Source organism: Acinonyx jubatus, chromosome E1 (genome assembly GCF_027475565.1).
Source record: "Acinonyx jubatus isolate Ajub_Pintada_27869175 chromosome E1, VMU_Ajub_asm_v1.0, whole genome shotgun sequence".
Lineage (NCBI taxonomy): Eukaryota > Metazoa > Chordata > Mammalia > Carnivora > Felidae > Acinonyx > Acinonyx jubatus.
In genome coordinates, this window is record NC_069397.1 from 47895121 (window position 1) to 47917894 (window position 22774).

Below are 22774 nucleotides of genomic sequence, written 5' to 3' on the forward strand. Positions count from 1 at the left end.
TTGTGCAAGGATCAGCCGACTTTTTGTGAAGGGCTACACAGAAAATGGTTTAGGCTCAGCAGGCCGTCGGGTCTCTGTCAAGATCACACAGCTCGGCCTGAGCGATCAATGCATGCGAAAGCAGCCGTAGCTAACGGGGAAGCAAATGAGCATGACTGGGTTCCAATAAAGCTTTATTGACAAAAATAGGTGGTGGGCCACATTTGGCCTGTAGGCCCAAATTTGCTGACCCCTGGTCAAACAGACGCAACACATAGATGCAAGCTAATGTTTTACATACTCCACGTTGGTTCAGTCAGGACTATTTTCGTTGCGTGTGACAGAAAACGCAACCCCAACTGAAAAATGTCAGGACGGCGCTAGCTTCAGGTTCAGCTTGACCAAGGGCCCCATTTCTCTCTCTCTCCCTCTCTCTAGTTTTCAGCTCTTCTTCCTCTGGATTGGCTCCCCCTCAGTCCAGCTTTCACTCTGTGGTAGCAAGATGGCGGCCACAACCCCAGAAGGACATCCCCCTGGGTGAAGTCTAGTGGATGAGAGAGTTTGTCTCCTGACTCTTGGTGACTCTGCTTACCTGAACTTGGATCATGTATCCAGGCCCCAAATGATCCCAGCATAGGGGGAATATGATGTGATGATTGCCTAGGCCTTGTCACATACTCTATCGCTGTGACCTTGGATGGGACAGCGTGTGTGCGGGGGATGTATTCCAGCAATTGGAAGACCCTTAAATGAATGCTGAAGGGTGAAACAAATATCCACAACATGTATCTTGTGCAATTCCAAATGAGTACCTCCAAAGACTGCATTCGTTTATAGGAGCCCAAAAATACAATTTCAGCTTTTTCTTCTCCATCAGGAGGGAAAGGGTACAGCTTATGTACCAAACATCCCCTCAAATTTTAATATTTGCAAATGTTTATTTCACGGCACAACCCCAGTCTTTTTATTAGATAGTTAAGCCTTTGATTCGTGGGCAGATTTGGGCAGTTTATTGGTAATTTTCTGATTATCGTACCTGCTTCCCGTCTTTTCTGTATGTGTAAATTCTCAGACCCACATTTCTTTTTTGGTGTCAGGAATTTTTTCACCTACCCAAATCTGGATTCAGAGCATCCAAACCTAATTAAAGTGCTAGGTTTGAACCGTGGTCTTCATCCCCAGGCTACCATTTCCTCCACAGTACCGGAAAAGTGTTCCTGCCTCCTAAAACCAGAGCCCTTTCCAGAAACTAGTTCACGCTCTCCTCCCACCATATAGGGGTCGGTGGCTGCTTCGTTAGTCAGCCACCCCCTTTCCTGAGAGGTTCGGGCCCAGTCGGCACCGGGCGTCACCCCCTTGGGGCGGACACTGGTCCCTACGTGCGGGGCGTGGAGGCTACGCCAGTCGGAATAAAGAACCGTAAGAAAACATATTGAAGAAAGAGGGGGAAATGAATATTTCGGAGACTGTTGAGAAAATTATGGTTACTTCTACATTTCCACTTTGTACTCCAGAATCAAAGTACACCAGCTTTGCCGCAGAGCGCCCTTCTTAAAATGGATCTCTCTTGGCAGTTGCTGTGGCAACACATAATACCTTAACCCCAATAAAAATGAAATTTCTTAGAAGGCAGAGCATTTTTTCTCAGCTGCACCAGAGCTTTTTTTTTTTCTTTCTTTCTTTCTTTTTTTTTTTTTTGGTACCATCATTCACTACAGTTTCTTTCATTCTTATTCTTTAAACCACATTGGAATTCAATATCAAACCAATGAGTTTTATAGACTCACTCCCCTAAAAAGCCCCCACAAAAACTTTTTGCTGCACAAAGGCCCATCACTCAGACACATCCCCCACATTTCTGTTCGCCTTATATCGGATCCCCCCAGCAGCCTCCTTCCCTGTGTCCCTCTCCTGCCCTCCTCTTACCTGCTTGTCACCGCCCTTCGGCAGCCCAGCATCTTTTTGATGTTCTGCACTTACTCCAAACCCCCTCCTGCAGTGCCCCCACCACATTCCCCTTCTCCCAGAGTATCTCCTGTGCTCCAAATCTCCCTCTTGCTCTTTCCCTCGTCTCCAACCCTTCAATCTACTCTCAGCAGTCAAACCCACTTTGCTTTATGGCGTTGAGCTAAGCCAGGTGTGAGAAGGACATCGTTCTGAACACATTAACCCGTAATGAGAAGAAGCATCTGACAGTTTCCCCCATGCCAATATGTATCTAATTGGTAGAAATCCAGGCTGGATGGAGGGAGAGTTTGGAGCTGAGATTCTTGCCTTATATCATGCAGCATGAAGCAATGATTCCCCACCTGTGGGCCAGGGCTATTGGCAAGGAAGGGTCGAGAAAATTCATACATACACCAATCATTGTCAGTAGCCTGGATAAATAATATGGCTCAAGAACAGGTACTACTACTTTCCAAATGCATGTAGATGATTTTAGTTACTAAATACAAGTTCACTTAAAGTTGATTCTGAATTCTTAGAAGGTGTTTGTCATTATGTACTTTCTCAATCAGTAGATACTAAAAAATGCAAAAGGAGATTTAAATGGAGCCCTCAAGTTAATCATGAATATATGCAAATAATTTAAATCATTTGTTATCAGGATTTCTGCTATTACAAATAATTAGAAATCAAAAAGTCTAATGATGGAGGCTTGGCTAAATGAAATATGTGTGTGTGTGTGTGTGTGTGTGTGGGTAATTTCATAACACACATGTATATAATATAATGAAATATATATGTATAGTCTCCAATACATGGTGTAAGGATAACTAACATTTATTGAACATTTACTAAGTGCCACTCTTGTAAAACTTCTACATGTGTTAAGTCATCTAATCCCCACAGCAGTCTCAAGAAGTTATAATTCCCATTTTCCTGAAAAAGAAGTGGAGGCACAGAGAAGTTAACCTTCCCAGGGCATGCAGTTAGGAACGCAGATTCAGCTCCAACATTCCCACTCCAGAGTCTGGGTTCTTAACTCCCACAGTTGACTATATTAAGTTAAAAGGCAGGTTATGGTCTGCCCCTTTGCACAAGATGGCTCTATATGGTCAAGTTATGAGGCACCCCCTCTGCTCCAAACACTCAATGATGACTGGCAAAATATAAAAAGAGAAAAGTAAAATGTATTTGGTGTCAGAAGTAGGATGGACATCCATGCACATGACCTGGAAACAGAACAGAACCCCAGAGTGGCGAGTGAAGCCAAAACCATGAGTACAGGGTCCTGAGCCCATCAGCAGGCAGAGGCAGCTGGGACGAAAATCCCAGGGGTAACGGGGAATAAAAGCGCTGAGAGGGCTCCTTGCCAGGTAGATGACAAGAGACTGGGCCGCAGCTTGAAAGCAAGGGCTGGTGTGGCCTCCGTTCCCAAAAGGAAACTGAGGAAAGCTGCTGCCTGCCACAGTGAGGGGCTCCAGCCCATCTGAAGTTGGAAGGTGGTTGCCCCAGATGCAACGTCCTGACCAGGGCCTGCCAAGGTCCCTGCGCCGGGTGCTTGGGTGGATAGCACCCCTGAGATCACCACACTTCAGGACCCTCATGCCCAGAGATCTAGGTGGAGGAACAGCAAGGCCCCACGGGATGGGAAAGTAAGGAGAGGAAGATGAGAAAGGCCTGTTGTGAGGACAAGCGTCTGGGAACCTGGTGAGTGGACAGAAAGAAGCCGTCCGGTCTGGTGTCTGGAAGTGAGGGGACCCTCAAGTGACAGGAATACGAGGTGGATAGGGGCCAGACTGGACAGGACCCTGTTGGCCTTTTAAAGGATTCAATTTTAATTTTATTTTTTTTAATGTTTATTTATTTACTTTGAGAGAGAGACAGCATGAGCAGGGGAGGGGCGAAGAGAGAGGGGGAGACAGAATCCCAAGCAGGCTCCATGCCATCAGCACAGAGCCCGACACAGGGCTCAATCTCACGAACTGTGAGATCATGACCTGAGCCCAAATCAAGAGTTGGAACTTAACCTACTGAGTCACCCCGGCGCCTCTGAGTTCCATTTTCAATGTTAAGAAAATTTGAATCAAAACCCAAAACCAACATACCAGTATTGCAGTGGGCCAGGTACAAGATGAAGGCATCCAGACTGGACTGGTCCCAGGGGCAACGCAGAGAAGTGAGGAGGCATTTCAGAGATGCCATCAGTAGAATTGTGACTTAGTTCCCTTCTCCCTCTGCTGAACGGACCCCAGAAATGCTTGGTTGGATTGTGTAAGGTAATATCAAGCACACTCATTTTCCTGAACTGCTTCAGTCTTACCTCAGAAGACAATTACAAATGGCTGTGCAGGGACACATGACAAAGCAACACCAGTGGCCGCCAGTGGCCCTTTCCTCGCCTCTTCAAAAGTGAATGCCGTATCGGGCACACTGGAGCTTGCAATCAAATACGCTGTGGCTGAGGCCCTTAAGTTGTTTGTACAAAGCTTCACACTGGTATCTTACTTGCTTTGTTACGCGACAGGAAGATGACATATTGGACATGGATTGGACATCTCGACGTGACTAGTTGATAGTGTTTTTCAATAAAAACACCACAAAATACGCTTTAGTGCTCCTTCCATATTTTTAGGAAAATTATAAGATTTCCAAGCTTCACTTTGCTCGGCATCACTTTGAATTTTTATCTCCAGAGACCCTACTGGCGCAAGTCGACTACCTATTCTGTACGCTCTGTGGACTCTTATTTATGCAAATGAGTATTTGTCCGATTACCCAGGATATACATTTAACCGAAGTGTAACGCTGAACTCTAGTCATGGGTGTTCTCAGTCTTCATGGTCCATTTTAGAAATTAAAGGAAATACTGTCAGTGCTATGCCTTCAAGGGAAAGGTGGGCAATCTGTTGCCATGGTGCAGAGCACAGCTATCTTTGGTCACATGGGTGCCATGTTATTCATACACCATTTCCACTGGGCATACAGGGGTCTTACTACATTACAGGAATGACACTATTTGTCATGATCCTAGGTTTCCTAATGTTTTTCTGCCAAAAGGAAGAAAGGGAAAGAAAAGAGGGAGAGAGGGAGGCTTATGTCTATTTGGTGTGGTGTGGCCGAGGAATGTGGAAGCTTTTAGAGGGAGGTGGGAGTGGTGAGGTGGGATGGAAATGAGCCAAAACAGCCCTGGCTCTTCCTTTCCAGAATTACTCAAGTGAGAGCCGTCCTCAAATGCTTCTGTATTTCATAAACTAACATAGCGCTCACTAGTGTAATTGGACAGTGTATGCTAACGGAAATTAATATTCAAGCCTAATAACAAACTAGATTTCTATGTAAAAACTTGCATTTCCCTTAGGAAAAGGAACGTATGTCCATCAAATCCTTTGCTTAGATCCACTCTGCTTCTTTCTGCTTCTTGATCTGTGGTAAGACCGGATTCAGGTCACCAGGGAAATGTGGGAAGACAGGGAAAGGGAGGGAGATTAGCATAGGTAGCAGCTCACAGTTTGTGATTAGTTTCTAGATAAAGGTTATCACTCCCACATTATTCCCCCTCAGACACATCCTGGGTAAAATAGTAGCTGGAGTCAAAAGTGATGTGAAGGCAAATAAGCTAATTCTTTCCCTCCTCTTGCTCATTTTGCCATATGACAAACTTAGATACAGCCTTCACTCACAGGTCAGACCTTAAAATGTCTGCTTACGTGGGGGATTTATGGAGCTTGTGGTTTAGGTCAATATGTCCATTGCACTTATATAGATGTTTGAAATTAGTCTTATTATTAAATCTTCGATTCAAGTGGTAAGCCAATGGGCGCTTAACTCCCCCTCCCCACTCTCTCTCTCTCTCTCTCTCTCAAAATAAATAAACTTTAAAAAATGTTTTAAAAAATGTTAAGCCAAGGGGAAAGTATGGGGAAGCAATTATTGTCATCATTGTTGTTATTACAGTCATCCAAAAAAACCCGAAAAACCCACAAAGACTAGATGGAAGTCTGGAAGGGCGGTAATACATCTGCCCCCTTCTCATAGCCCCTGTTACGTTGAGGAGAGCACTGCTGTGTAGTGGATGAAACTTCTCGAACTGGTTGTGTCTGTGACGTCCTTTTGCTTTTGGGGTGGAAAAAACATTTCAGCATTTGGAGAGATTATTTGAGAAACAGCAGAGCATAGTGCCTGAGAGTACGTACTTGCGAATCAGACTCCTTGAGTTCAAATCCTGGCTCACCTCTCTGTGCTTCCTTCCCTGGGTTGTCAGAAGCACTAACCGCTTACTAAAGCACTCAGAATTGCATCTGGCACACTGAAAGTACTCAATAAGTGTCTGCTAGTGGTAACATTATCAGCCTTGTAAATAGAGCAAAAAACAGATTAAAGTTTTCTGTGACTTTATTCAAGTAACGATTCTGCTTGGCATGATGATTTTTAAACTCAAGATAATGGGTTTAAGAAGGCAGGATAGTAGTAGTATTTTCCTGATTCATAGTCTCATTCATAAGTGAGGTAATTTCAGATTTTCCAAGAGCTCATTTACTTAGATTCAGTGAAATAAAAACAAAGGAATAGCAGACAGGAAGTAGAAATGTCTGGTCCTCAGTTGAAGGTGGAAAATACAGCATGCTGGATTTAAAAAGGGATGTGATAGGGGCGATCACAGGGCAGTCTCGTTCACCCACAGTTCTCTGCCATCTACAGCCCAGCCTCCAATAGAGGGTGACCATCAGATATGAAAAGTGAAGTGGGGGCAGGGGAGTCCAGAGGAACAAGGAGGCTTAACCCAAGAGCTGATGTGCTTGGCCTTCACCTCCAACGTACTTGAAACTGAGGAGAGATGGCCCCACGAAACTATTCTTCAAAGAACTGCATGAAAGGGAACACACCGAAAAGAAAATCATGTGGGCACTGAAGCAAAGAAAGAAAGTCACGTTCAACATGGAAAACAAATCAGCCTGCCTTCAGACTTCGCCATAGGTGCATGCGATGCCAGAAGACCTTGAAGAGAAACGTCTCCAGGGTTCCGAGGGAAAGGAAGTGGGGTTGGGCACTCTTATACCCAGCCCTGTTGTCTTTCAAACGTAGACACTCCAAACAAACAAGGGTACAAGAAAGCACGCAGGAATCCCTTTTAAGAGTAGCAGCTCAGAATTTCAGAGCCAGTGTTGAATGATAGAAAAATAAGGTCAATAGAGTAGCTTGTGGATCCTCAACAAATGTTGCCCCTGAGATCTGTGTTATAAAGTACGTGTTTTGCTTTGCCTGTGCCTTTCGTTTGATGTAACTACTGAACTTAAGTCCAAGAAGAGAAGGTGGGAAAGATCAAATACTGCATCCCTGGGAGAGATTATTTTTCGTTATTTCTGTTTTTAGGTGTAAATCACAAGATTATAACATAGGTCAAAAAACGCTTTGCGAAAAATGGAAAAATCCCGTTCTAGAACCTTTGCTGTGCAATTTTAGTGGGCAGTGAAAAGAACTGTTAGAACACATCTCTTAATCCAGTTTAACGTAAGAAAAGGTGGAAGTCGAAGGCTGGTGATTTTAAAGTAAGTCCATAGACCTGTCTAACTGAGCCCAGGTGCGTGTATTTTCATAGCATATTACCTTCTTTCCAGATGCGTCCGATGAATCATTTAAGGGGTACCCTGCCGTTCAGCTTTAATATTCCATTAAGTTAAACACAGCACGTGCAACGGGTTTTGGTTTTTGTTTTTGTTTTTTAATTCCGTTGCATCTCAGATTAGGAGGAAGAGAAATAAACGTAGCTGGAGAAAGACACCAAGACAGACACACTCGCATTCGTGCTCACCCTCTTGTACCTCTTTACCCTGCGCAGGTGCATCCCTCCAAAGACTCTCCTTCCGCCTGTCTCACTGTGTTGAGGAGATCTGGAGACCCGGCAGTGTAGATTCGCTTTCATTCCCATCTTCATAGTCCTATGTATTATATCGAGCGCCCAGGTGCCCAGCCAGGTTGAAGAAGTGCCTTAATCCAAGCAACACCGCACCACACGTTGTCCCCAGATCACAATGTGTCATGATCACAGTCCACATCCTGAGCAAGAGAAGATTAGCATAGCGTGTCTGTCCTGAGTGGCGAGGAGAGAGCAGGTGGTTTCCTTATCAAGCGCTATAAATTGTGTTAATGGGGATTTTAAAGAAACAAAGTGTTTCAGGGACTTCTCTCCCGGACTCACAAGGGCAGACTGAATGCCTTTTTCGGTTTGTAACTCTTGTTTCCTCTCATTTCATCTTTATGGACCACGTGTAACAAACTTAGCTTTGTGATACATCGATATTCTCCCGAGATTCCTGAAATTTGAAACGATCATTGCCGTGGAGACGTCGATAAGCTTTCTTTTTTTTTTTCCCACTTCAGATAACTTATATACGGCAAGAATATGAAACAAAATTCAAAGGATTGATGCCAGCATCTCTAAGGCAAGAGCTTGAAGACACCATTTCCTCCCTCAAGTCACAGGTAATTACTAGAATCAAGGCCTTTCCTAAGGGTTCAGGTGATGTGTGTATCCTGAAAACAGACCTTACAAATAAGTTTAATTCGAATTGACTGCCGAAAAGTAATATCATATCCTAGCATAACGTGCAACTCAGGATGAATCGGTTTTTGGTTTGAGGTTTGTTTTTGCTTTTTTGTTTTGGTTTGGGTTTTTTGTTTTGTTTTTGGTTTTGTTTTTGTTTTTTGTTTTGTTTTGAGAATGTTTTCCTTACTGGTTTTGGAACTCACTGTCTCGGTAAGATTCTCTTAAAAGCACCGTGAAATTGAAAAGTTCAGTTATGGTTACTTTTACTCATTTACAGTCACATTCTAGTACGGCCTCACCCTTTTTACTCTTGGTACCAGGCCCCAAATGCCATCCCTTGGCACATTGTTGATTTCTGACTGTGAAAGTGCAGAGAAACAGAAACCGTGGTTAAATGAGAAGCATTTTTATTCTGCTGTGTTTTATGTGGTTGTTAGAACAAGATGCATTTTAAATTCCAAGCAGAATAATGACAAGGTATTCAAACAATTCAGTTAAATATTCTTGCTGAAATGTGTATTTCTTGCTGAGATGTGTAGTTCTTGGTAGAGTTTATGAAATACGAGAGATACGATTGATGTAAATTTAGATGCTCAAAATAATTCAACAACTTCCAATGTGAGTTTTTTCCACGTACTTCTGTAAACACGTTTTATGTGTCTCCAGGCCAATGAGCTTGTTATACTCTAACAGGGGAAAGAATCCACACATTCCCACTCATACACTCAGAAATTTAAAACGTCATGTTTTAATTTACGACAATCGCATTGCCTTCACGTGTCTAAGAATCCTTGTAGGGCGGAGAATGACGAAAAACAATAGCGAGGACCCACAGTAGTCAAAACCATCTTGAAAAAGTCAGAATGAATTTGAAGGACTCACGCTTCCCAATTTCAGAATTCACTACGAGGCTGTAATAATCAAGACAGTGTAATATTGGCAAAGGGATAGACACAGAGGTCAATGAAATGGAATTGAGAGTCCGGGGGTGGGGGGGAAAACCGTCTATTTTTGGTCAGTTAATTTTCAAGTGTTGCAGGACGGTTCCACTGAGGGACAAATAGAACAGTGCAGGGGCAGTCGGATAATTCCCATGGAAAAAAGAATGAAGTTGGAGTCCTTCCTCACGTGTTTTCCACAGGGAAACTCAGAGAAGAAAACTCTAAGAAGAAATCTTCTTAGATGAAGGAGAAAATCCTTGTACATTGGGCAGGTGGCAGTTTTTTTAGCTATGACACCGAAAACAACCAACCAGATGAACTGGACTTTACAAAATTTAAAACTTCGTATTTCAAAAGGCAACAAGAGGCAGAAACCAAAGAGACATACCATGGAATAGGAGAAAATATTTGCAAATCGTGTCTCTGTTAAGAAATGGAAAAAAAAGGAAAACGTACTTTTTTTCCGGAAAAGCTCCATCAGAGAAAGAGATCTTTGCTCTCTGTGCCGAGAGTACTGCTGGTCACATAGTGTGCGCTCGATAAATGTATTCATGAAATGATAACGATTTTGGTAACGATAGTCACATTCACTTTTTTATAATATGTGAGACAGAGCATGGGGCAAATTTTAGCCACCCCATATGCATTCCCCTCAGTAAAAGGCCTCTTCTCTGAAAATGAAATGTTCATTGCATCATTCCATACATGTGCTTCTGTCAGCCATTGCTACCGTCGGCCGTTGCTTCCTTCAGCCATTGCTTCCATTGGCCATTGCTACCATCGGCCATTGCTTCCTTCGGCCATTGCTTCCATTGGCCATTGCTACCGTCGGCCATTGCTTCCGTCAGCTAAGTGTTGCCTTGTTTGCTTCTACACAGAAAAATAAGTACTGCAGGAAAGTGTTGACATAGAAAGGGTTAAGTCATCTTTATTTACATGAAAAGCCCCCCTTGAAGTGTGGTTTACCCATTAACTTTGTAGGAGAGCTTCCATAGGGTCAGCTATGTAGGAGCTGGCACCTTCAGAGGAGGGTTTTGTTGTGTTTTTCGTTTTTTGGGTTTTGGTTTTTTTTTTTTTAGAAGGAAGGAAGGAAGGAAGGAAGGAAGGAAGGAAGGAAGGAAGGAAGGAAGGAAGGAAGGAAGGAAGGAAAAGAAAGAAAAGAAAGAAAGAAGAAAAGAAAGAAGAAAGAAAGAAAGAAAGAAAGAAAGAAAAGAAAGGAAGAAAGAAAGAAAGAAAGAAAGAAAGAAAGAAAGAAGAAAGAAAGAAAAGAAAGGAAGGAAGAAAGGAAGGAAGGAAGAAAGAAAGGAAGGAAAGGAAGGAAGGAAGAGAGAGAGAGAAAGAAAGAAAGAAAGAGAGAAAGAAAAGAAAGGAAGAAAGGAAGAAAGGAAGGAAGGAAGGAAGGAAGAAAGGAAAGGAAGGAAGGAAGAGAGAGAGAGAGAGAGAAAGAAAGAAAAGAAAAGAAAGAGAAAAGAAAAGAAAAGAAAAGAAAAGAAAAGAAAAGAAAAGAAAAGAAAAGAAAAAAGAAAAGAAAAGAAAAGAAATCTGATATCCACCTGCAGGGCTTCTGTTATCATTCATATCATTTCACTGTAATAAAAGCCACTTCAGCCTCCTAAAACTGGATGTTGACCCAGAAAGGGAGTGCTGCCAGCTGCGTTAGGGCCTCAGAATTGGCAGCTGCGTGGGGGAGTCACAGGCCGTATAGTGAGCAAATTTAGTTTGAAAGCACAGGTGCCTGTGTTTTCTGAAAATTGTTGGAATTCCAGTGGCAAAGCACGGCGGGGGGGAGGGAAGCCGAATCAGTGTAATCCTTGCATCTGTCAACATTATCAATTGTCCCATGGGTCTTTTGAGCAATTGGACAGAACTAAGACCGGGCTGATACTATAAGTAAGCAAAACCGAGGGGACCCCTTGGATATGTACCCATTTCAAAAAACTGCGCTTCCCTCCCTTGCAAAGCACATTTGCTCTTCTGCCAGCTGTATCCTCTTGCCTGTGTTTCAGAACCAACCGTTGCCATGGTTTCAGTTCAGACCAAAGAGGCAAGAGTAAACAATTCCGAAATGATCAAATACCGTTGAGTCTTGATTCCATCAAGCCATAGAGGTTAGCCCCAGACCGTTTCTATGTGGCCGTGTAAGGTGCTTTTGAATTTATACGTGATATAGGTATCTTTAGTGGTATATAGAAATGTATGCTTCAAAAAAAAAAAAACAAAAAACAAATCACTTTGTAGAGATCTGATTTAAGAGCCTATGCTAAGCCACCAGTTTCCTCTAGCTTTCAGCACCCCCCACCCCCGGGAGTGGGAGCGGGAGGTGGTACCGGCTGTGAGCTCTGCACGAGGCAGTTTCTATCAGTCATCTCACGTTATCCTCATAACCTTGGCAAGGAGCTGTCATTAATCCCATTTCACAGATGAGGCATCAAGAGCTTAAGTAACTTTCCTAGAGCCATAGAGGCCAAGCCAGGAGTTGAACCCAAGGTGGCCCAACTTCAGACGAAGCTTAGGCCCTTTCCACTACAAAATATTGTCTCTCCAACCTCAGGGAATCCCCAGGATGGCTGGAGGTTTCCAGAAGACAGTCGTTTTCTTCCTACCCACTCATCCATTCCTTAAACACTAGTGAATACCAGGTTCATGCCCAGCCCTGTGAAAAGAGACTGGGGACACAGAGACGAAGAAACATCCTCCCTAACCCAGAAGAGCTCTCAGGTTGGGGGGGGGGGGGGGGAGGAGATATGAAAACCCAAACCCACAAGGCTATGCTAATAATGGAGCTGTTGACGATCTTGCCTGGGATGCGGTGGGCAGTTGGGGAGGAGTCAAGAAAGTCGGTAGGGGCAGTGACATTTGAACCAAATAGCGGGGGACAAATAGATGGTGAGCCAAGCTTTCCAAAGGGAGAGGAGGCCCCGCACCAAAGGGCAAAAGGGTGGGGAAGACATAGTGGGTGGGGAGGGGTGGGGGAGGACGGGAGGAGAGGTGGAGCCTCGAAGAGAGGCCGGGGCCAGGTCCCAATGGCTCTGCGGCAGGAGTTCAGATGGATTCTGTGGTCTCTGATGGATTTTCAGGAGGGATGCAGTGTGACCAGACGTTAAAAACGCAACATTGACATGCAACGAATCTTCCGCATTTGATCCAGGCAACTGCCAGAACTGAATAAAATTTGACCACGTTAGTTGCACGCTACTGCCACGGAAGCCATATTCACCTCTGCTCACACACGATGTCTTTCTCTAGGTTAACTTTCTGCAAAAGCGAGCGTCCATCCTTCAGGAAGAACTGACGACCTACCAAGGCAGAAGGTACAGCCCATGCTCCGAATGCCTGCTGATTAGTTTGTATTATTTGCCCCTGGGAGTCAGTCCCCCTGGTTTGACATTAAGGTCCTTATTGAAATGCTTAAACGTGGGGGTGCCTGGGTGGCTCAGGTCATGGTCTCATGGTTCGTGGGTTTAAGCCCCACATCCAGCTCTGTGCTGACAGCTCAGAGCCTGGTGCCTGCTTCAGAATCTGTGTCTCCTTCCCTGTCTCTACCCCTCCCCTGCTTGCGCTCTCTCTCTCTCTCTCTCTCTGTCTCTCTCTCAAAAATGAATAAACATTTAAGTAAGTAAGTAAATAAATACAATGCTTACACATAATATCCATTGGGGGGGGGACTTATTTCTAGTAAATAGCCTGTCTTCGAGAAGCCGCCCACTCCTTGTAATCACGGTGCTTAGTCAGTACGATCAGAACAAACTGAGAGAATCTGCAGGTGCCTGACAAGCCTGGGCCTCACCTGCATAGTCATGACAAGACATTGTCTTGAAGCCCGGTTGCAGGGTTGAGGGGACCATCTTTCTTTTAAGATGACGCAATTCTTAGCATGGCGGCCCACATCTTCAAAGCCCCGTGTGCCCTGGGGGTTTGGCGCTCCCGCAGATGTTCTCTAGACCAAAATAGATAAACGGCTGGGTGGTGTGGCAACACTGTGACTTCACCATGTGCTTCTCAAGGTGCCTTTTCAGTCCACGGTTCCCAGCAACGTCTCTGACATAGATCATGTAGCTGTCTTTCCAACAGCTTCCCTCTTCGTGCAGTGAAAGGCCGAATTACTTATTTGGCAGTGAATTAAAAGTAAAGACCTTGTGAATCATTCACTTTTCAAAAGATTCTGTTGCCTGGTGCAGATGGGATTTGATCGTTTCTGGGCATAAATGAGGAAATTTTGATATCAAGTATCCTTTTTCTTAATAAGCTTTTTAAAAATGTTTGTTTATTTATTTATTTATTTATTTATTTTTGAGAGGGGAAAGAGAGAGAGAGAGCGCGCGCGCGAGCGAGGCAGGGGCAGAGGATCCAAAGTGGGCTCCATGTTGACCGCAGACAGCCTGACATGGGGCTCGAACTCATGAACTGGTGGATCATGCCAGGAGCCGAAGTCGGACGCTCAACCGACTGAGCCACCCGGGCGCCCCTCTATTCAGCTCTAACCTCTGGCCAGCTCCTCCTGAGTTAGAACGGATTTTATCTGTGGCATGCCCATCAGACCTGCAGAAAGTCACAACTGAGACTTTTGACTTTCAGGTAACTGCACGGAGGCTTACCTGAGTAGCACAGGCAAAGGTGGCAGACACACCCGGGCTTATACTGTGGACTTCTTCCAGCAGGTTTGAAGATTTGGATGTTGTAGAATAAACTGTGAGATCAGTGAACGTTTTTTAATACTTAAATGTAATTAAGATCATAAACACATGCATCACTCGGACGCTACGGGGTGGTTTTTATTTGTGTCTGCCTAAGTTATTATTTTTTTTTAACATTTCTTTATTTCTGATTTCCATATTTGCATGCATTTGAGCATGGCCTGAGAGTTGCTTCTGCGGGGAAAAGAAATGATTGCTCATAAGATGCCTCGTTGACGCGTTTGCGTAGGATTTTACCAGTCACGTACGATCAACATCACGTTTGTAGTGTCGCGTCCCAAATGTGAACATGCTTCCCTTGTTTTCATGTTCATGTATGATTAAAACATTGTATTTTGTACTTATCAGTTTTATTTCTACTTTTTATTGCACATCATTTGCTACAATCAGTGTGATACATCCATGGTATTTTTCCCCTGGACGATAACTGACCATCTCAAATTGTACTCTGGGGGGAAATCCCTTATGTCATGTCAGAGATCAAATCCATAAGCAGTGCGTTTATTTAGAATAACACTCGCTGGATCATCTGACACCCGTGCAAGTAGTTATCCTGTTGGTCTCCAGAGGCAGGACAGTTTAAGGGTTTTATGTAGCAGCTCTGGTCTTCTTGTTACTTACTCTTTTCTGTGGTTGCTGTTTTCATTCTGATATCGGTTGGCATACCTTAAGAAAGCCTAAAAATGCAGGGGTGCGTCACAGGGACCCGCCAAACGCTGGCGAGTGATGGCGGGTGCACTGTGATTGGTCCTGTTGTCCTCTGAGAATACGGTGTTGTTCCCGTGCTTGGGTGTTTGTCTCCAACCGGTGCCAGGAAGCAGTTCTATGTTGATTGGTCAACCCCATTTGCCAAGGAAATTTTGAATTGCACTGGACAGATGGATGCTCCGGGTTCTTCCGACCGCATTGTGCGTGTGCCACGGGCCCTTTGAGACACTCAAACTCCAGACCGCCGCCAGGGCCATAATCATCCGGCTTACCGTAAAAGGACAGGACAGAACATTTTTGTACACTTTTTCAAAATTCTTTTCAGTTTCCCACACCCATCTGTGTTGTTTGCTGCCTAGGGATTAATTACCCTTTTTTGCACTGTAACGGAGACCCAGAGATGATAAGGAAGTAATAGGTTTTACAGCCACTACCAAAGCCAGGGCCGGGATTGGCATAAACGCTGACTTGTGATGACCATCGATAGAAAGCCTTGCCTTTCTGGGGTGCCTGGTTGGCTCAATGGGTTGAGCCTCTGACTTCGGCTCAGGTCATGATCTCGCGGTTTGTGGGTTCGAGCCCCGCGTCGGGCTCTGTGCTACAGCTCAGAGCCTAGAACCTGCTTCGGATTCTGTGTCTCCCCTCTCTCTGCCCCTCCCCCACTGGCGCTCTGTCTCTCTCAAAAATAAATCAACATTTTTTTTTAATTAAAAGAAAGAAAGAAAGAAAGAAAGCAAGCAAGCAAGCAAGCCTTGCCTTCTTGCTCTAGCTCACCTCTGCCTGGTAATGTCTGCCCTGATGCCTCTTCTGGGAATAGAGGACTGTCCTTTGAAAGTTGAGGTCTTTCTTGCATCTACAATAAATTACGGCATTGGCTTGAAAAATATTCAGGAAAAAACAAAACTGAAGCAGATGCTATTAGAAGCACCTAACGAATGAGGACAGTTAGTGCTCAGCCTATGATTTAGTGCTCAAAAGGGAAAGATTAAGGCTATGTGATTAATTTTAAGTGCTTCTCTACAGACCGTGAAAACAAGTCGAAGCCGAACAGATTTCATTAGGAAGGTTATTAGCTGCCTGAAGTGAAAATGCTTTGTGAACTATATGGTGTGCTGGAATTGGAACTCCCACTCCGGAATATTTGTTTTCCATGAGTAAATATCAGTAGGTGTTTTGGAAAGTTGCCTACTATTCTTTCTTTTCCTTATTTCAAGGGTTATGAAATTACAAACACGGGTGAACCTTTGACATCACCCAGATCTCATTCCCTTCTGATGCGTGTCACATACGTTTGGGAGTGAGTGTGCTGAAACCCTAGGTCGGTTTGATCGTATGTGATAGGAGTAGATGGCCGACACTAATGTTTCTGCAAACGTTCTCCGATAAAGGAAGAGAAAGAAAAATTGCGCTTGGCACGTTTAGAATTCCTTACTGAATTGAGCACCGAGTATATAAATGGCTACTGGGAGAGAAAGCAAGTGCTCAGGAAATAAATTATACACATCGCGCCTTATTATAAAATCATCTAAGATCTCATCCCCTCTTTTATCTGGCGGAAGATCGATTGTTCATTGCGAGTACCTAATTTAGTTACCTTTCAAGTTATTATTCTTGGCTACTGCACCGTAGCCATCCACCTGTGCTTTTGACATGTCAGCGTGCAATCATGAACAGGTAGTGGGTGATAAGGCAGTGGGGACAACCAAGCAGAAGGAAAGCACGGTGTTCTTGGTGCATGTTTGCACCCCGCCAGAGGGTCGGGCAGGAGAAGGGTTAACGCGAAGGCCGGCCGTCAGTCATCGGCACATGTCATGGTTTTGTTCAAGCTCCACTGTTTCTGCGTCACCAGGCAGTGAGCCCTTTCAGGGGTCTGACCCCTGGTTTTGCAACCTCCCCACTCAACAATCAGCTCCTCGGAGGGCAGCCATCCAGGGGCACAAAGGAGGACAGAGAGTGGGTCGACTTGCTCCATAGTTTGTACAAAAGAACCGGCCATGACTCCAGGGAACTCGCTCCGATTCACACGTCACCCTGTCATGTCACACAGTAACAGCGAATTCCTCAGAAACGGGCATATGCCTGCAGTCGTGAGCAACCTCATTAAAGAAAGTGCAGACGGAAGAAACTAGGAGTTTGAATTAACAATTAACAGCTCTCTTATTGAAGTGCATCACCATCCATGGCACGCGGTGGTGTTTTAGCTTTCTTTCTAAGAGTAAAAAGGGAAGGCAAAACATCAAAAATGGTTGGAGAAAAGTTTCAGAACACAAGGTCATTTTAATTCAGAGTTTCCTTAAAAGCACTGTCCGTCCTGAGCTTTCATATTTTGTTCAGAAAGGTCGTCTCTTTTAAGCCTTGTCATTAAAGACGGTTTGCTCTTTAAAGTGAATTATCAAAGTGTGTAGAAATTGCGAGTTACTGAAACTAAAATGCATGATCAATTTTAAGTCTGCTAACTAAAGCTCACTTAAAATTGGATGTGCTTTTGTCCTGACAGACCCTTTGATAAAACCAAAAAAAGATACATGGTTGGTCAATTCAAAGGAGGAAAAGAAGATAATTAGAGAAAACCTCTTTTCAGCTGTTGAAGTGGTTCTTGGATTTGGAGACCCAATGGGCAAACAGTGGCACAGGCGGGAATGGTACTTGAAAGGTAAAAACCGAACATCACAAATTTTGACTGGTATGGACATTCTTCACTGTACTATTTGTGGAACTGAGTCACACTTCGGATCCTATCATTTAGCTCTGTCGTGGAGGAAGAGAGGTGGGATTTGGAACCTAAGACTAAAGGAATTGAGAACTCTGGATCCCTGACCAATGTCTAGGTCACTTGAACATTCATTCTCCCGGAGATTTCAGTTTTAAGCAAGCATTTCCATCAGGCAAGTGTTTTAAGACCACAGGCCCAAGATGTCGCTCTAGACTCTGCTGTCTTTAGAACTGACCTTAGTCTAGACGTCAGGCTAATAAATACCCTTGTATCCTCTTTGGGAGTCTACCATTTAGGAGAGATCTCCTGGAAAACAGCTAGCTGGACACAAAGACCTGATGAGCGAGTAGAAAGACAAGGCTACCTAATGAGAAGCCCAATATATTTAATTAGCTGAATGTGTTCACGTAAGTGAGACCACGTCGTCCATACTCCTTTACTTCAGGCAGGAAAGGAAATGAGTTCATAGGTGGGGTCTACCAATTAGCTTTGTTTCCCTACGTAATTCCCTTCCCCTGTCTGGGCCTCACTTTGGCAGTCTGCAACATGAAGGGGTAGAGCGATATTTCCCAAACTCCACCATTTCAGTCCTGTAATTCAGGGTTTCCCACACGAGTATTCTATCAAGCTCTGTTCTGTATGACTTGTCTTGACATATACGGATGTCATATTTAGGAAACGTGGCATGCCGTATCCCCCTCTTGAAGGTTCATATTCGTATCACCCACTCAGTCAGTCATCCATCTAATAAATGCTGAGTACCTACTATGTGCTAGACAGCACATTAGCCACCTCCAAAGTTAGTGGCTAAACGGTAACGTAGCATCTCTCTGTGTGAAGAGGGTTGACCAGGCTCAGCAGGGCCGTTCTCACTTGGGTTTCCAGCAGGTGCCATCAGATGTCAGCCGGGTTACCACCACAGGAGGCTCAGAGGGCTGGAACCCATGATGAATCGCTCACAGGGCGGCCATCAGGAGCCCCCAAGAGCAAGCCCCACGAGAGACCAGACGTGGAAGCCACGAGCCACGGGCCCAGGAATAGCACAGCATCTCTTCTACTGAACTTTGTCCAAGACAGAGCCCACCCAGAGTCAAGGGTAGCGGACGCAGCAATGTCAAGGGATCCGTGGCTGTCTGTGGCCTGCCACACCCTTGGAGAAAGCGACCTATCTGTCTTTGACCTGGAATGTCTCCTTAAACAAACTGACCCGTGGAAGACTTTCTCTGTAGTGCACCTATTTTATGGACCAGGGTTCTGCGAGATGCTGAGAAGAGCCCAAATCTAGGTGGTTGCTAAAAAGTTTCTTCCTGTGCAACATTCTGTTGGTCTGCACTGTATTTCTACAATCACAGGTGACACAAGATTTGGGAAGCCCTGAGTTAACGAGTATTCACTGAGGCCGTGCCTTCCTCTGTGATTCTTTGAAAAGATGGTAGGGACCACAGTTTGAATGTTTCTCTCAACTCTTCTCTGTTCGGGGCTTGGTATGCATTGTTTACTATAATTATCTTAGCAAATGTATCATTATAAAGGTCCGCGGAAACACGTACCCTGTGCTTAGAGTGGTTTTCCCTTCTTTCGTGGAAATATCAGGCACATGGAAGGGTGTGGTCTTGATGAGCCTGTGAGGGAGAATTCCCTGAACCACAGAGCACTCAGAAACAACTCAACTAATCATCCAGATAAACAAATGAATCAGCCTCCTAATTGCCCCGTTAGCTTTCTCACCACTGCCGGGTTATCTCAATTCCTGCCACTTATCCCAGCTCCCAGATCTCACCGTCAGAGTCTGAACCCGGGTGGGGGAGGCAAACGTGTAACTGAAGCCAAGTTACCGTTCCTCTGCCTTCTAACTCCAGATCTTACCAAACACTGCAGTTGATGGATTGATCCGACCTGGTGATCGGCTTGTGTGTCGGAAACATCACAAGCGTTGGTTTGCCCGGACTTCAGCTCTGTTCAGCACGCAGAGCCTGACACAGTAAGGGGGGAAAGGAAACTAGAAAAGACATCGTCTCCCCAGGAAGAGGAAGTCTTTTCCTAACAGGGCGGTAGAGAGTCCCGAACGTCTTGCGCTTCTTGCGGAAATACCTTGGCATCGACAAAGATGTCTCAGAAGCGAGTCTGCATTCCCCGGTTTGGCTTCACGCACGTTGACTGAAGCTGTCACTTACCTGACATCAGCCCTGATGTCGCTCTTCAAGTTCCCTGCAAAGTCAGGTTGCAGTCCAGCGTCCCGCGAACGTCTCGTGTTTCCCAGCTACTGCAGTGTCACAATCCTGTGTACAATCCTTGTCAGAACTGATAATGTGGCCCATCACATACCATTGTGTTTGCAATAAAAATATTTATCCAAGCCGGGTGCGGTGGTTACCGCGTGAAGCCTGGGCCACGACTGCCGCTTCATGTCACCACCTGCTCCTTCCCAGAGTTAAGGATCTGGTCGCCGCTTTCTGCCTAGAGTGGTATTTCTGACGATGTTAGGGAACCTTTGTCTGACTGAGTTCCCACTTGTGTTATCTGATTGTCTTCTTCGGTATTTTTATTGATGCATTTGGGCAGGTGAGTTTGGAAGCTGCTGGAATGCAAATTGGGTTGATGGAAGGAATTTTTTTTTCTTTCAAAATCATTTCTGCGGTATTATTCGGGGTGTGTGTGTGTGTGTGTGTGTGTGTGTGTGTGTAGCTTTTTTTTTTCTCATCGGCTAATTAAGACAGCAAACCCAAGTGGACCACCTACTGCTGGCCCCTGCTATCAGGTGCTTTCCCTCTGACCATTTAATGGTCACCGTCTCTGCCTTTTTATTGGTAAAGGAGAAAGATTAATTGGCCTCATCTCTGTCTTGCATTGTAATTATTGTTCTCTCCGTGGCATCACCTCTAATGTACGAGGAACATTTTTACTTCACGCAAGCTCTACATCGAGCTCAGCCCTTCAAAACTTGAATGTTTTTGCTCCCAAATTAAGTACCCTGCAGACCTTTGCTGAGTGCCTCGTCTGTTCCAGATGAGACACACAAAGATAAGTAAGATCTGCTCCTTGCCTGCAAAGGGCTTGTAACCCATGTGGGAAGATAAGACATCTAGAGGAAGGAAAAAACAACAACAACAACAATGATAAGACAGAGCATGATCTTTGTATAAGAGAAATGCCAAGTATTCTGGGAATTTGAAGGAAGTAGTAACATTTTGAAATCGCCCCTCAGGAGGAGGTGACATTTTAGTCTGGACGTTGGGGTAAGAGTAAGATTTCAGTCGACGGCAATGTGGGCCGGGCGTTCTAGATGGAATCCTAGCCAAGAAAGTCCTTCACAGGCTCTACAATCACGTGCTGGGAGAAGAGTAGCGTGAGAGATTTAAAAGGTGTGTTGGGGCACCTGGATGGCTCAGTCAGTTGAGCGTCCAACTTCGGCTCAGGTCACGATCTCGTGGTTCGTGGGTTCAGGCCCCACGTCCGGCTCTGTGCTGACAGCCCAGCTTCGGATTCTCTGTCTCATTCTCTCCCTGCCTGCCTCCCTCTCTGTCTCCCTCAAATAAATAAACATTAACAAATAAATAGCTAAATAAAAGGAGTTGGAGGCAGATTGTGGCAGCCAGACGGAAGTCAGTGACCACCGTCAGTGCTGAGCAGGCCTCCCAGCACATGTGGTGAAGGGCCTCGGAGTCCGAGGGAGGGGTCTGGAGCTGGGCAAGTTGCTGAGTCTCTTGAATCTCTGTTTCCTCATCTCAGAAGGTGGAGGAAATGGTAGAAACATGATTGTGAAGATTAACTGTGATAAGTGCATTTTAAAAGTCATGCAACAAACCTTCAATAAATGAAGGCTAAGTTTGTATTTTCTGCCAATCCTCAATAATTTCATGACCTAAGTATGATTTATGCTGGAGGATACGGAGGCAAAGAGAAGCTTGGGAATTTGCCCACGGCCTCACTTCTAATAAGTGAAGGGAGCAGAAGTTGGAACCCCTGTCCCTGTGATTCACTCTTTGCCCCTCCTCCTATATGGCATTGCCTCCACGGATGAGGAGAGGTACGGACTTTATGTTCTAGAAAAACAGGGAGCAGTTAGAGTTTTGAGCAAGGGAGTGACACCAGGAGAAACTGCTTCAGGAACACGTGTCCAGACGGCGTGAGGCGGGGTAGTCTGAGGGTGGAGGCAGAGAAGAGGACAGGATGTGCGTGCGGGAGTCCCGTAAGTGCCACCACATCCCCAGGGAGAGGAGCATCTCTCTGTGAACAGAAAGTAGGTCAAAGATTCAGGAGCTACCGTGGCACCTGAATGAATAAGATGATTGTAAAGGAGAAAGAAACAAATGTAGGACCAAGGTTTCCAGCCTCAAGAGATGCGGGGCCCCAGCTTTGGGAGTGGGGGTGACGAGTCTGGGCGTAGACACGCTGCACTTCATCAGGTAGCTGGAAGCCTGGGTCAGGACCCAGGGATTAGTCAGTCAGGAACGTGTGGGTGAGAGTTGGTGCTGAGAGAGTTGATCGGGTCACCAAGAAGGGGAGAGGTTTGGGGGAATCCAAAGAGGAGATGGAGGGGGACAGGCGGGGACCAGAAGGGGGCGCACAGTTGCACTGACAGCTGAAGAGTTGAAAAGTAGAGATAAGGAGAGGGCTGCTGGCAGGGTGAGGCACAGGGTGCTTAGTCCAGGACTGAGAAGATCCGAGGTTTTCCCCTGAGGACAGAGGCGGGAGGGGTGTGGATTAGAGGAGCCCTGTAAATTCCCTGGAGGTCCAAACTGGAGGGCGCAGTGCCTCTCAGACATCCACAACCCTGAGATAAGAGGGGGAGAGCCGGGTGCGGAGTTCTGAGGGCTCCTTGGGGATCGGAGGCCGGGTTTCCTCCTTCGATCCCAGATGGCAGCTGGCAGTTGGCAAAGGTTCCCCCGAACACCAACCCCGCAAACGCCCTGGAGCTGGCGTAGGCCCGGCCATGCGGATGGGTGTCGGGGACGGTCTACGGAAGTTTAGGGACGTTGTTTTGGAAAGTTCAGCTCTTCTGTCCTCACACGGTCTTTGCCGATCTGTCCATCTTGCAGAGTCACTGAATGAAGTTAGCCGTTTTTGCAAACCGGCCCTTGGGATAAACCATGACAATAAAATTGATGACGTTTACTGTACGTTCAAATATTTTTTGTTTCTGGCCCCCACCGATAGGGACTTATTGTTGGTCTTCAGGCAATTTTATTTTTACAACAGCGACAACAAAAAGTCAACTTGAACTCTACATTCAGGTAGAACTTACAAC

General features: G+C 45.3%; 2 protein-coding genes across 13 annotated transcripts in view; both read left to right on the forward strand.

The window, feature by feature from the left end:
• Positions 1 to 22774, forward strand: part of CEP112 (centrosomal protein 112) — a 468883-nt gene that overhangs the window by 404514 nt on the left and 41595 nt on the right. For 10 of the 12 annotated variants that reach the window (XM_027048061.2, XM_053211926.1, XM_053211928.1 and 7 more), the window contains 3 exons: positions 8305 to 8406; positions 12658 to 12722; positions 13987 to 14445. In XM_027048061.2, the coding sequence (XP_026903862.2) occupies positions 8305 to 8406; positions 12658 to 12722; positions 13987 to 13990 (171 nt within the window). In that variant the 3' untranslated portion in view covers positions 13991 to 14445. Of the gene's footprint in view, positions 1 to 8304; positions 8407 to 12657; positions 12723 to 13986; positions 14446 to 22774 lie in introns of those variants that run through there. The other 2 variants (XR_003416799.2, XR_008294088.1) reach the window with 2 other exon arrangements.
• AXIN2 (axin 2) overlaps positions 14001 to 22774 on the forward strand; it is a 79829-nt gene continuing 71055 nt past the window's right edge. The window contains exon 1 of the mRNA XM_053211934.1: positions 14001 to 14069. The gene's annotated coding sequence lies outside the window, so the exon portion shown is untranslated. The remainder of the gene's footprint in view (positions 14070 to 22774) is intronic.